Raw genomic sequence first — 14303 nt, 5'->3', positions numbered from 1 at the left:
GTGCAAATAAAATATACTAAACTAGTAAAAATCTGTAACAAGTATGCATTTTCATAATCAAAATTCAGTTATCACTCTTCTTCCCCTTTTTAAGGTAAGAGGTCTTTTAGATAGTTCATTTTTTAATGGTCAATGAAAGGCTATAAATTGACATACTCAGAAGATGCAGAACAGCAGTATCCAATATATTAACACCAAAAAAAAATTAAGTTCTTTCAGTGGGGAGGGGGGTGGAGAACAGTGGATTTCGATTTACACTTTTCTGTATTTAAATAATGAAGTTTTAAAGCTTTTTAATATGAACACAAGAAGAGATTCTAACTTCTAATCAAAAAGAATGAGCAACTGTATCAGCTATTATATCAAAACAGAAATTCCTACACAAGGAAAAAAAAAACAAATGAAAACTAGATGCTTAAGGGTTTGGTTTACAAGTGTTTTGTATTTCCAACAGCTGGCAATTTCCATTTTCTTCGCACTGGGTTTGCCAGTTCAACCTATTATTCTTCCACTATTTAACCTTCACCCAGCAACTAAAAATCAGAGAGAAAATTGCAAATATTTTATTAGTTGAAACAAGATACATTCTTACAGATTTTTGATATACTATCTTCTTTTCTCTAGTTTATGCTATCCAATTCAGAACATTGTGCTATTTTTATTTGCAATATCATCCCTACCATCTTTTTTTTGGAAGTCTTATGCCCAGGAGTGGTTAAGCACCGTGTATCTATCAGTGAATTGACTGATGACTGTGTGGCACATTTGCTAAAGATAAATCAATCCATAAGCATTAACAAACAATGCTTTTCAGTATCTCAACAAGATTGACCTCCCTGTAAAATATCAATTCGTTTTAGAGCTGACATTTTAAATTAATAGTATCCATCCCGAAAAGTTCTGCTTCACAATTATTAACAAAATGGATGGGCCTAAGGTATACATAGATTATATTTTGCATTTTAGAGAAACATTTGTTTTCCAGCATTCCTCATAACCAGTGTTGTTTCCTAAAGTATATTCTTTCTAGTATATGAAAAATGCCAGGCCCTAAGTCAATGTCTGTGGTACAGACATCCCAAACCATGTAAGAATATATTTTGCCTGACAGAAAACTTCATCTCTGCTGCAACATTCTTCCAGGATTTCTCCAATAATTCCACCACACTTTGAGATATAAATCATATAATATTTTGGCCATGATACTACAATTTGTAAATAAGCAATTCGTAAAGAAGTATGGAGAGTACATCAAGTTGTTGGAAGAACAGATTCATATTTTTGATAGTGCCACATTAGGTTACATCTGTGACACAGCTAAATTTTACAAATTTTATAAGGCCAAGTCTCACCACCATCACACCCATCATGTCAGTTAACACTCCATTTTTCATGTACCATATGGCTTTCTTTTTCCAACTGCTGCTTTTATTATCATCACATTGTTTCTACCTTGTTTCATAAGAGCAATGTAATCAAAACACAGCCTTCATTTTTAAAAAGCAAACAAACTCAATAAATTCAATAAAGTTATGTACACATTCAAGTAAGAATTGTTTGGTTCTTTAATTACTTGAATGGCAACATAAGGTTATCCTTTATTCACCCAATTCTACATATATTCACTGATTGCTCTTGAGACAATACAGTCTAGGCTATACCAATCAAACCCACATATTTTTGGTAATAATTTCACATTATTTATGCATGATCTGTACAATTAAACCGAAACTGGTGTACTCTGATCAGACTTAGTAGGACTCCTAGAAAAGCCAATTTTCAGCATGTTGCATGTAGTACAGCCATGCTGGAATTGATAAAACTATTAAAGCATTATTTATTGCAACAGCGTTTCACATAAGATTTAAACTGCATAACTTCCTTTGTAAAATACTCTACTTCGGTTTATATTGTGAAAGAACAACCCAGTTCCTACTGCAACAGAATTAGAGAACACAGACAATAACCAAACCACATTCAACTGAATTTAACGGAACATGGCCAGCACTCCCAAAAGGCTTCAACAAAACTGTACACAACTCAACAGTTAATCAGGTTAACAGGAATTACCTGTTTTTCAGATAAGCTAAGCATTTGTAAACCTACTGAACTCTTTATCTGGTCCCCCCAGTTCCTTTACCTTGTTAAAGTTATCCCCTTTCATAGGAAAAATGAAAGGATCCAAATCTACCACTTTTCTAGCTTTAGCTATCTTAGAGATTTACAAGTATACTAAATCTGGTGAGATCTTTAAATGCAGCTTAAATACATTTTCACTCTGTTGCCCTTTTTAATATCCCTTCCCCACCCACTGAAAGATAACAAGATCAGGAGTTCTCTTCATTATATTAAGAAAAGTAAATCTCCAAATATATCACCAAGCAGAATAAATCCTCACAGCCATCCCTAAATGTGACCCCCAAAAATTACACAAAAAGCAACACCTTCCTTTTGAATACTATGTATTGCTACAGTATTTAATCATAATAGCCAGGAATGACTTCTTGTTAACCAGGAAGTTAAATAAAATACAACAAACTCCTAATACCTAAGTAAATGCTTGCAATATAACTTTGTGTAAAGAGTACCTCTCCAGGTATATCCACAGGTTTTGTTGCAGAGTATGCAGTATTTTTACATGCAAAGATCTAAAACAGAAAAATTACAGATTTAACAAGAACTGCACTGGTCTGATCACTAAAGTGTTGAGGGAGATGAAACAAAACATCTTAATGTGGAATGGTTTCATGTTGTTCTCTCCTACAGATATCTTAAAATAATACTTTTGACACCCAGCAAGTTAAAGAGTGGTCCTGTTACCAACCAGTCTCTTGGGCAGAGCATGATTCTAAGACTGTATCCTGCTGTAATTTTGTTCTTGATACATCAGTCAAGTCTCAGCCAATGAGCCTCTGCTTCGTGTTTACTTTTTTTATCTTTTTCTTTCTGACTGTTGCTTGTACCAAGAGACAAACAGTATATATAATTTTAAAATAAAATGCATAACAATTTTAGAATAAGAGAAAAATCAGATAAATCAGCAACAAAAGTAGTTCAAGCAAACTGCTCCTAAATATGCTGCCACTCAAAATATAAGCATCTGCATGAAACACTCCAAAGAAAATTGATGAATCCATTTCTAGCATAACTGCAGAAACCTACCCTACATGACTACATTAAGACACAGGACAGTGTTTTACTGGAGCTGCCCAGTCTTTATGTCACCACTCTTTCCAAAAGATAGACAAGTTAATTTTAAGTTACTTGTCCTATCCCTGTGCAGTGCCACAAGGTGATACACAGATGTATCCTCTGCTGCACTAACCCATCTGACAGACAGGGCTCTCCTGTCACACCACTCACAAATCTATCCCACAGACTCTGGGTTTCTAACCCCTCAACCTCCAAGTCTGTCATCCTTTATCTTCATAAATCAAGTTCCTCAGAGCAGAATCCTTTATCCTCTCTCAATTTACTGATGCCAGTATTTCCTTCCCATGCAGTCTTTCCATTTATGAACGGCAGTTTGGAATACACAGGTTGTGTCTATACTTAGCAAGTAAGAGAAAACATGTAAAGCTGAAGAGCCGACGTCAAGGGCTGGAAGTCTTAACTTCATACACTTTTCTACTTTGCCCATAATTTTAGGTGTTTTAATGTAACTTTACTTTGATTTAGGCTCAAGTTTGCTCCCATACACCAAATGTCCACTAGCAGCCGAAGCCCATCTGCTGCTTCAGCTTCACGTGAAAATGCTTCAGCCCATGGGCTGACTGCTCTGTGATGCCAACCTGGGCACAGGAAGTGGAAAGGATGAAGACTTATTTCAAATAGAAACCAGATCTGAACAAAAACATTAATGCAAGCACACTCTGAAACTATCAGAACTCTACCAAGACTTAAAACCTTGATTGTTATTTTGCCTTAAACTATTATAAATCCTTGGTCCCTCCAAAGACATGAACCAACTTGAACTGAAAAATGAAGAAGCTAAAATTTTAGAACTATCATCCATGAGTAACCACATTTTGCAGAAAGAAAGAATTACGCATTGAGAATTTTTGTGCACACTTTACATGGAGTAAATAAAAGAAATCCTACAAGCGTAAAACCATTTCCTTGACTCAGAAAGCTGGCCACACCACAAGGATAACATGGTTTCACGGTTTCCACACCAATGCTAAACAGATCAAGGCTGTAAGCCTCTAAACTTAAACTCATACTTTCAAGCAGCTCTTACACAAAGTATGCAAACATATTTTAAGTCATATGTATAATTTAAAATCTGAGACTTTTAGGTAGCTTAGATGTACTTGGCAATAAATCAACAAATATCAAGCGAAGTGGTTATCTTTTACCAGTGATGAAACTAAAATAGACAAAGATGAGCACTCTTATTGCTGAAGAAAAAGCACTAATAGTTTATTAGGTATCAAAACAACACGTGCAAATAAGAAACTGATGACACAAAGATGCTCTTGAACACAGAAAGAAAGAGTTCTATCTAGTCTGGAATGGGATACGATAAGACTCTAGAATTTCAGAATCCCATGAAAAAAAGTGTAATATTTCCCTCCCGTATACTTGTTACATTTCAAATTTCCATGTCACTGAATCAGCTAACATTCTCAATTTGATGTCTATTAGGTGCAGAAAGAATGAAAACTGATGAGAACACTATAAATAAATAGATCATTACAGAAGGCACATCCATGTTACAACTCGCATACATCCATCATGGGTTTTTTATCATCAGCTAGCAATCCTATTCAAACAGTGTTCTGTTTGGCCATTATAATAATTTTCTTATTTCTGAGCTAGATATCTCATGGCTGCTGGACTTTAAAGAAAAGAAAACGAGAAGTCATCCACAGAGTTATGTTACAGAGGTGATCAACCTTAATGCTTAAGATTTCGTAAGTCTGACAAATATTTCTACATTAATAGAAGTTCTCTCCCTTTGACTGTTCATTATCCAAGAACATACAAACTCACATCCAGCCTCCTCCTTAACCTAGTCATTCACTGACTTTCTAAGAACATTTTCAAATATCTTAATTATTTGTGTTAAATTTCTCTCCCTAGTGAAATAAGCCTGAAGTTTTCTATTTGTTGTGAAGAAAGATGAAGTCACACAGCATGGTTATATGTTTACTTTCAGAAGCTACCAGGAATAAGAAGAAAAAAAGTGGGTTTTTCTTACAACGTGCAGTAGTACACATGATGAGAATGAAAGAAACAAACATAAACATGGCCTTGGACTATTTGTGACTACCTCTGTCATACTCACATAGTAGGGTTCAGCTTCCCTTTCAGTTATCTCATCCTGATACAGAGTGAAACAGGTCGGTATTCGCCCAAACCACACATCTCGAAGTACATCTTTGTCATCTGTCATTCTTCCAATGGACAGTGAAGTACATGTAGATCAATTTGTTTCTTCAGCTACAAATGCAACCCAATTCCCCCACCCCCCAAAATAAAACAAGTCAGCACGACTGCAAATAAAATACATCTTGTTAAAGGTCCTGCTATAACTACGTTCCTGCAGGCTGACCAATGCTGTCATTGGGGCATTAAATGCATCACTTGGTACAAAGTGGACGAGTTAAATTCCACCAACAAACACATGGTGGATAAGGAGTGAAACGTAAACGAGCATTTCCTAAGGCTGTATCACGCCCCAGCCACAGAGCCAAAAGGTCCCTTCCCGTTACCGCCCCGCAGCTCCCGGCACCCCGAGAGGCCCCGGTGCCAGGGGCAGAGCCCGTGTCCGCAGACGGGCGGGCGGGAACGCCGAAACCAGTCGGGCTCTCCGGCGGGGCGGGGACGGGCCGGGGGTCACTGAGGCCGCAGGACGGGCCCCAGCATCGCCCAGCGCCGCGCTGAGACCGGGGCGCGACCGGGGCCCGGGCAGGCCCCGCGGGGTCTGTCTGTCTATCTGTCTGTCCGTCTGTCTATCCACCTCCCTCCCACCCTCACTGCCGGCAGCCGCCCGAGGTGAATCAGCGGTGCGTCCGCCCCACGGGGCCGGACCGGGCAGCGCCGCGGCGGTAGCGCCAGGCGCGCTGTCTCGGGCAGTGGCTGGGCCGGGCCTGCCCGGGCAGGCCCGCCGAGGGGGAGCGGGACCGCGCGAGCCGGGCCGGGCCGGGCCGAGCCGAGCCGGGCTGGGCCGGGCCATTACCTCTGTCGCGACCGGCGACACCCGCCCGCCCGCGCGCGGGGCAGGAACTGAGCGGCGGCCGCGCCCCCGCCGCGGCCACGCCCCCGCGCACGCGCCGCCCGCCGCGGGGCTTCCGCCCGGCCCGCCCTGCCGCCCTCGCCGGCGCCGGAAGCCGGAAGCGGGAAGCCGGAAGGGGCGGGGCGGGCCTCGGCCGAGCCGGCCCGCTGGAAAGGGCTGGGTGCTGCAGTCGGTCCCGAGCCGCTCCGAGAGCGCTGCCGGTGCTGCAGCGGTAGCGCGGGAGGGGCAGAGTCGCAGGGCTGCAGCTGTACTGGACCCGGCCGTGGGCCCGCTTCTGAGGCATCGGCGGGGTCGCTCAGCCGATGGACCGCGCCTCTGAGGATTTTGAGCACTTAATCTCTCTGTTTTCTTCTACCCGATTGTTCTTTTTCTTACTTCCCCAAGGAAGTAATCACAGCACCAAGCCTCACAGAGTTCAAGGAGCGTTTGGATGTGCTTTCAGGCACATCGTGTGACTTCATGAGGTGTCAGTGCAGAGCCAGGAATTGGACTCGACGTCCAAATTCTTCCAACTCAGAATATTCTGTGTGACTTTTTCTGTAGTAGATCTTACCCACCGTGATAGATGGAGCAAGTTCAGAGGAGACCACAAAGTTGGTGAGAGGACTGGTGCCCCTCCCCTGCGAAGACAAACCGAGAAAGGTGAGGCTATTCAGTCTGGAGAAGAGAAGGTTGTGTGGAGACCTCATGGCAGCCTTCCACTGTCTGAAGGGGCCTACTGGGAAGCCAGAAAGGCACTCTGAGTCAGGAGCAGTAGTGATAGGACAAGGAGGAATGGGTACAAACTGAAAGATGGGAAATCTAGTTAGGGTGTTAGGAAGAAATTCCTTACTGTGAGGGTCGTGAGGCGCTAGAATAGTTGCTCAGGGAGGTCGTGGATGGCCCAGCCTGGCAGTGTTCAATGCCAGGTTGGATAAGGCCTTGATCAACCCGGTCCAGTGGGAGGTATCCTTGCCCGTAGCAGATTTGGAGTAGATGATATTTAAGATCCCTTCCAACCCTTGATACTCTATAATTTTGTGATTTTATACCACGATCATAGGAGGATGAGAAGTACCTGTTGCTACCAGCGACACCTCTTGCATACCAAAACATTGTTCTGGATTGGTTTCTATTAGCTCAGTAGGTGCAAGTTCACAGTGAATTTCACCTCTGCACTTCAAAGAACCTCTCCCACAATTCTGTCACTGCAAATCCCCATCTCGATGTCCTACAACTGTAGGAGTATGGAGGGGAAGATAGCACTCATGGCTTGGAACATCAGAATTCCCAAGGAAGATATGTATCCTATTGTGCTACACACTAGCAGTTGTCAAAGCTGGGTTGTTCCGTGGCAAGATGTACAACTGCAGGAAACATCGCAGAGCCGGGTTTTTGGCACGTTGGGATGAGAGCCGATACGGTGTAGTTTTTGCGGATGCACGGGTGGCGGTTTCAGTAGTGCCACGTTCTGGCCATGCTGCTTTGTGGCCACCAGATGTCATGCAGTGGCCACGGCTGCTGAAGGCGTCTTCAGGAATTCGGGAACTAAGTGCAGTTATTACAGACTGTCGGTGGGGTTTACTCAAAGACTGGCATTTTAATAAGTTTGCATGTTGCTGAGCCAACAGTGTGATTTACAGAACTCTAGTATTTTTTCAACCATCTGAAGGATTAGAATAGTCTGAAAGGTTCATTTAAATATTGCAAGGGCTTTATGCTTTGAAGGGACCAGTTGCCTTATACCCCTGAATATGGGCAACTACACTCACCTTGCATGTGTTGGGCATGATGGTGGAAGCGGAGAGGTTCCTCCAGAAGTATCGTATGTGCACTCACAACAGTTTTAGCTAGTGAGGATGGGCTGGAAATGATTGTTTTGCAGACCTGGAATGGCAGGGGACATGCACAGAACTGTGATCCCACAATTACAGAGACATCCAACCTGCGAGCACTAAAACCTGCAGATTTACTAAAGGCTTCTCTGTGTGTTTCTGCAAGGAGCCCCCTTGGCACTGTTACAGATCTGCTGAAACCAGTTTCAGGAGGATGCACTGGCCAGTGGAGCTGCTGTGATATGCCAGCACCACTGAAAAAACAAACAAACAAACAGAAAACCCTGATCAAACTGACAAAAAATAGCAAGATTTTTACAAAGATTTATCCTCCTGGCACGATTTGCAAGCTTTCAGAAAGCTTTGCACATGTGGATATCCCTATAGGAAGTCAAGGAGAGCCACAGGGTTAGTCTTTGCCCATTCCTCCTATGAACTCCTCAGAGCTCTCCTATAGAAAAGGGTGGTTCTGTAGGCTGAAGGGTTTGACTGATCATTGTAGCAGCATCACTTAAGGTCATTTATTTTCTCACAGGCAGGAGTCTGTACTACTATCAGTGATACTGTTAGGATGTGACTCCTCCTTGATGCTGCCTGTGCTCATCTCCTGAGGTCTTACTTAATCCCCACTGCTACAGTTCTTGATGCATGACATTGGCCAGCTGGATTGTACAATCAGCATTCTGTTGATTATTAATGACAACTACCAAACAGATGAAACATTTACTTTTTGCATTTTTCTCTTGTGTATAATATAAGGAACATAAGCACCTGATTCAGGCACATGGATTCATGTGGCTGAAAACTGAACTCCATTGAACGCCTAAGTCTTTTGCTGCATCTAGATACAAGAAGGCAGGTAGAGAATAAAACTCAGTCAAGTTATAAAGTGAGATGACTTACTATTTAAATTATCTTCGTATTTAAACATCCTGCTGGTGTAGTTACCAGACACAGATACAGCAAGATACATTGTCCCTGTGAGATCTTGAAGGCAATAGTTCTGTAGGTGAGTGAGGCTCTGCTACTACTACTGAGACAAAGTTGGTTGTAGATAAACACATGAGATATGACTACTGAACAAATAAACTGAACCTGGAGTGAATGCCAGCTTTTCTGTTATTATGACTACAAAAAAAGAATCCAAATCCAAACATTAAAAATAATGGCCAGAATGTAATGTCAAATATAATAAAAGGGATTTACCTCTTTGACATTTCTTTCCACATTGCTATCTAATGCTTTAAGTTGCACCATCACTTGGCACAACTGACTCATCTAAATTGAAAGGGGAAGAGCTCAACAAACATATTTCCAATTCCAAAGATCCTCAAGCAGTATTCCCTCATTTTAAACGTCATCATCAGACAAGACAGAGTGAGTCATTACCTAATGGCAGCTGAATCAAAATACCTGTTATTGAGTACATATGGAATGTGAAGATGCTTGTAAAGAACAAGATTATAATTAAAGATGCATTAATTCTAATAAAAATAAGAGAATGGAAGAGATGGTTTACGTATTTGTGGGCAGTTATGTTTTTGGGTAATGGTAGTGCAGAGGAAGATTTGTAAGCAGAATCTGTATAATTTATGTCAGAAGACACCTCTGGAGTTCTTCTCTGACATATAGGCCAACACTCCTTCTAAAAGCAGGAGTAATTACAAAGTTAGAACATATTGGTAAAGGCAAATCATGTCAGCATTTGATTGCTGATAAGTTACCTGAAATAAACCATGAAATATTATTTCCCTCTGTATTTTACTAGAACTGGGATTACTGATACTCATTGCTTTGATCACATGGAATGAATTTAATGGCATTTTTATAGAATTGGTATTTTATGTCACCTTCACATTACACAAAGTAAGGATAATTTGTAAGTTAGACATACGTGGATGTATTACAAATAGCCTTGGTGGGTGGACTTAAGATTCCATTTATTCAGTCCTGACTCCTCTGATTCCATTAAATCATTACATATGAAACTTTATCTGTTCCAGTGTTGTTTCATTAGCAACTGATCAGTAATCACTATTGCTGTTTTCCTTTCACCTCCCTAACAGTTTTCAATAGAAAGCAAAACATACAGTAATTTCATGACTATAAAGCGCACCCTTTTGACTAAAATTTTGGCCCGAATCCGGGAGTGCGCCTTATAGTCCGGTGCGCCTTATATATGAACAAAGTTTGGAAATTTGCCAACCATGGAAGTGTGAGCTGCGAGGGGGAGCAGCCCCACGGCAGCGCAGGGCTGTGAGGGGGGGCGGCCCCGCGGCGCCGTGGCTGCCAGGTACAGGTGGGCCCAAAGGCCAATGGCTGCCGGGTGGAGGTGGGGCCTCGGCCAGCAACCACGCAGGAGGTGCCAGAGGTGCATCCTTGCTGCAAAAAAAAAGTGTGCCTTATAGTCCGGTGCGCCTTATATATCGGCAAAAGTTCAGAAATTTGCCGATACCTGCAAGTGCGCCTTATAATCCGGTGCGCCTTATAGTCATGAAATTACTGTACTTTAATTTTCTAGATACTGTTTTTTGAGTGTGTAAACAAAACCAGATTGTGGGAATCATTAATGTACACCTTTAAATATTCAACAGTGAGTAAGAGTCAAATGAAACTCATAAAGCTGCTATTTATATCTAGCTAAATAGTTCATTATTGCCTACTCCCAATGAAGAGTTAATTTGATTAATTACATGAGAAGCTGATTCATTCATCTGAGAACTTCCTGGAAATATTACAAGATAGCACCTAATATTTTCTGGATACAATTTTGATTTATAAGTTTGTGGAAGCAAAAGAATCACTCTTATCGGGATGTAATTCTCCTTTCATGCTCTCCTCACCTACTAATATTTGCCTTCTGTAATAGTAAATACATTTTGAAATATTCTAGACTGGCTTTAAACACTTTATTGTCTAAAAAACTGAGGTGTGCTGACAACTGTCCTAGTTTTCCCTCACCATTGTTAACTCTTTTTTACTTTGCTGATTTCATACAATCACAGAATGATTTGCACTGGAAAGAGACCTTGAAGATAATCTAGTTCCAACCCTCATTTGCTATTTTATTCCTAACTTAAAATTCCTAAGTCATATTTCAGACTATTAAAATCTTTTATTGCTAAACCAAGTGACTGGACATCCTAGTTCTAGGTCTACTGCTTATTATTTACCTTGAACAAAATTTCTTGGTTTTGCTACTTTGTCATAGACTCATGAAGACATCTTGGTCTTAGTGAGGAGGAAGGGAAATATCCCTTTTTAAAATTTCCCAGTATCTACGTGTGGAAATTTCTTATGAACATAGATAGATCATAAGCTTTCTTTTTTCAGTATATTGACAATGCCAACAGCCAATTGTTCATTTAGCTGGATTTTTACCCCTCTGCATGTTAACTAAGTAATACCTATTCTGTCAAGTATTCTCACTTATCAGAGATATGTATCTGATATTCAAAAGGTAGTGTGACAGTGATTCGTGATGCTTCTGGGTTTTTTCTGTTGGGAATACTGATGGAATGGCTTTGTCAGTACTATCTCAGTATGGGACAGGTTGAGCTTCATCTATGTTTGCTGCATAAAATCAGCCATTTATGACCAAAGATCAGCACTAACTTAGTGCTGAATCACAGCAGAGACAGAAAGTAACACAAAAGTAGAAGGAAGATAATACAATAATCCTGTGCTGTTTGGCAATTGGAACAGCTTTAGTTTGTTTACTTTTAGGCAAGAAGAGGTTTCACCAATAACCTACCTTGTTAATACCATTGAAATGTCAGCTGCTGAGACATGGACACTAAGCACCCATGTGTCACCCAACACTTGGGAACTCCCAGAACTGAAACCAGAATTAACTGCTGTTTGTTGACATGTAATCTTTTATACCTCAGTAAGAAGACTTCTTGCTGTACAGCTCTATAATAAAATCATTTCAATAAGGACTTCATTCCTTTTCTGTGTTGCACTGTGCAATTCCAAGCATCTGAGTTAGACTTGTTATAACCTGGTCTATTGGCAATATAATGAAACCTGACTTACTCTTGCAATAAAGTACCAAACATCATACAGGTTCATGAGTAAACAGTGCCAAGTGTGACACAGAGACAGCAGCCTATATTCCCTGCCCATCCAAGGCATCAAGGCTTCAGAAAACTAATTTTCTATTCTCAGTAAATATACATGTCTTTCTAAATGTGATGTAGACCACAGTTTTTCCTTAGATTTCTGAAAAGGAAATAGTACTGCTTTGTAATAAAACACAGGATTTCTCTATTGCAGACAAAGGAGGGGTTTAAATATGATTGGATGATCTTCAGTAGTTTTACCCAGGTAAAGAATTTTTCTCAGTGATTCCAAATTCACTTTGATAATTTTGTGGTAATAAAGTATCAATTACTCCAGTTCTGAAGCTCTGATGTGTCTTTGTTTCTCCACTAATAAAGTGTGTTACAAGGATTTAAATTTACAAAGACCTATTAGTGAATTTAAAATCAAGATTGGATGCAAGTTTCTCTGGTTTTCTTTTCTTTTTGGTTGTGTTTGCACATTTGTTATATGAGTTAGCTGTTAAATCACTGGTTTCTCAGGGGAAAAAAAGTAAGAATATGGTGCACGTAAAGTAGGAGAATAGGTATTTGAGTTGATAGTGAAAAAAATAAAAATCCTAAAGTCTATCTTATTCCATGAGAAGTATAATTACCAGTGGCCTCATTAGTGCTGAGGGAGTGGAGGGTTGTTGGAAATCACTTCCCTTGAGCTGCTGGCCACACTGTGTCTAACACAGCCCAGTGTATGCTTGATTTCCTTGCTTACACAGAACTTTGCATTTGCCTCTCTTGAACTCCATGATTCTTGCATCCTCTTGTTTGTTGAGATTCCTGTGAATAACAGCTCAGCCCTCCAGCATATCAATCACTTCACCCTGCCCAGTTTGTATCACCCAAAACCCAAACAAGTGCGTGTTCCAGCTCCTTGTCCAGTTCAATGATAAATGCGTTACATGGCTTTATGATGTGTTGACTGTGGCTGGAAGCCAGGTTCCCACCAAAGCCACACTACCACTCCCCTCCTCAGCTGGACAGGGGATAGAGAATGTAAAGAAAGGCTCATGGGTCAACAAAAGGACAGAGAGAGATCATCCACTAGTTACCATGAACTGCTCCTCCATGGGTCCCTTCCATGGGGTGCAGGCCTTCAGGAATAAGTTGCTCCAGCATGGGTACAGCTACAGGGTAACAAGTCCTGCCAGCATTCCTGCTCCAGCATGGACTCTTCTCCACAGGACCACAGGTCCTGTCAGAAACTTGCTCCAGCATGGATTCCTCTCCATGGAACCACAGGTCCTCTCGGGAGCCTCCTCCAATGTAGGCTTACCACAGAACCACAATCTCCTTTGGGCATCCTGCTGGCATAGGCTCCTCTACAGGCTGCAGGTGGGGATATCTGTTCCACCATGGACCTCCATGGACTACTGGGGGACATCTGCTCACTGTGGTCTGCACCAGGAGCTGTGTGGGAATCTCTGCTCTGGCACCTGGAGCATCTCCTCCTCCCCCTCCTCCTCCACTGACCTTGGTGTCTGCAGGGCTGTTGCTCTCACATAAACTCACTCCTCTCTCTGCTGCTGTTCCAGCAGTGCTTTTTTCCCTTCTTAAATTTGTTATCACCATTGTTGATGGGCTTGATCTTGGCCAGTGGTGGCTCCATCTTGGAGCCTGCTGATGTCTGCTCTGTAGGACATGGGGGAAGTTTACAGCATGTTCTGATAGAAGAACGTGGTCGCCCCTCTGCTACCAAAACCTTGCCATGAAAACCCTATACACACCGCATTATTAACCACTACTCTCTGATCCTAGCAATCCAGCCAGTTTTTCACTACCCATGCAGTATACTCATCCAGTCCACATCTCCTCAGTTTAGCTATCAGTACACTACAAAAGAGAGTGTTGAAAGTCTTGCTTCAGATAAGCTACATCTGTTACTCTCCTTTCATCCACAGAGCCAGTCATTTCATCATAGAGGGAAATCAGGTTGGTCAAGGATGATTTAACTTTGATAAATCTCTTCTGGCTGATTCCAGCCATCGTTCTGTCCTTCATGTGTCTAAAATATGGAGGACTTGTTCCTTCATTTTCCTAGGAGCTGACCATGCTGTAGAAATTCCTTCTTGATTTTTTAAAAATATTGATGTGATACTTGTCTTTTTTCAGCAACTGAGGAGTTCCCCCAGCTGCCACATCCTCTCAAAG

The 14303-nt window shown here is 41.5% G+C and overlaps 1 protein-coding gene across 2 annotated transcripts in view; it reads right to left on the bottom strand.

Annotated features, from left to right (window-relative positions):
* ATG5 (autophagy related 5) overlaps positions 1-6255 on the bottom strand; it is a 99491-nt gene extending 93236 nt beyond the window's left edge. For both annotated transcript variants that reach the window (XM_033056526.1, XM_033056524.1), the window contains exons 1-2: positions 6185-6255; positions 5291-5445 (exon numbers count right to left, since the gene is read on the bottom strand). In XM_033056526.1, the coding sequence (XP_032912417.1) occupies positions 5291-5398 (108 nt within the window). In that variant the 5' untranslated portion in view covers positions 5399-5445; positions 6185-6255. The remainder of the gene's footprint in view (positions 1-5290; positions 5446-6184) is intronic.
* Positions 6256-14303: the final 8048 nt, after the last annotated feature.

The sequence above is a fragment of the Catharus ustulatus genome, chromosome 3, assembly GCF_009819885.2.
Source record: "Catharus ustulatus isolate bCatUst1 chromosome 3, bCatUst1.pri.v2, whole genome shotgun sequence".
Lineage (NCBI taxonomy): Eukaryota > Metazoa > Chordata > Aves > Passeriformes > Turdidae > Catharus > Catharus ustulatus.
This window is presented reverse-complemented; position numbering and strand designations above follow the sequence as displayed.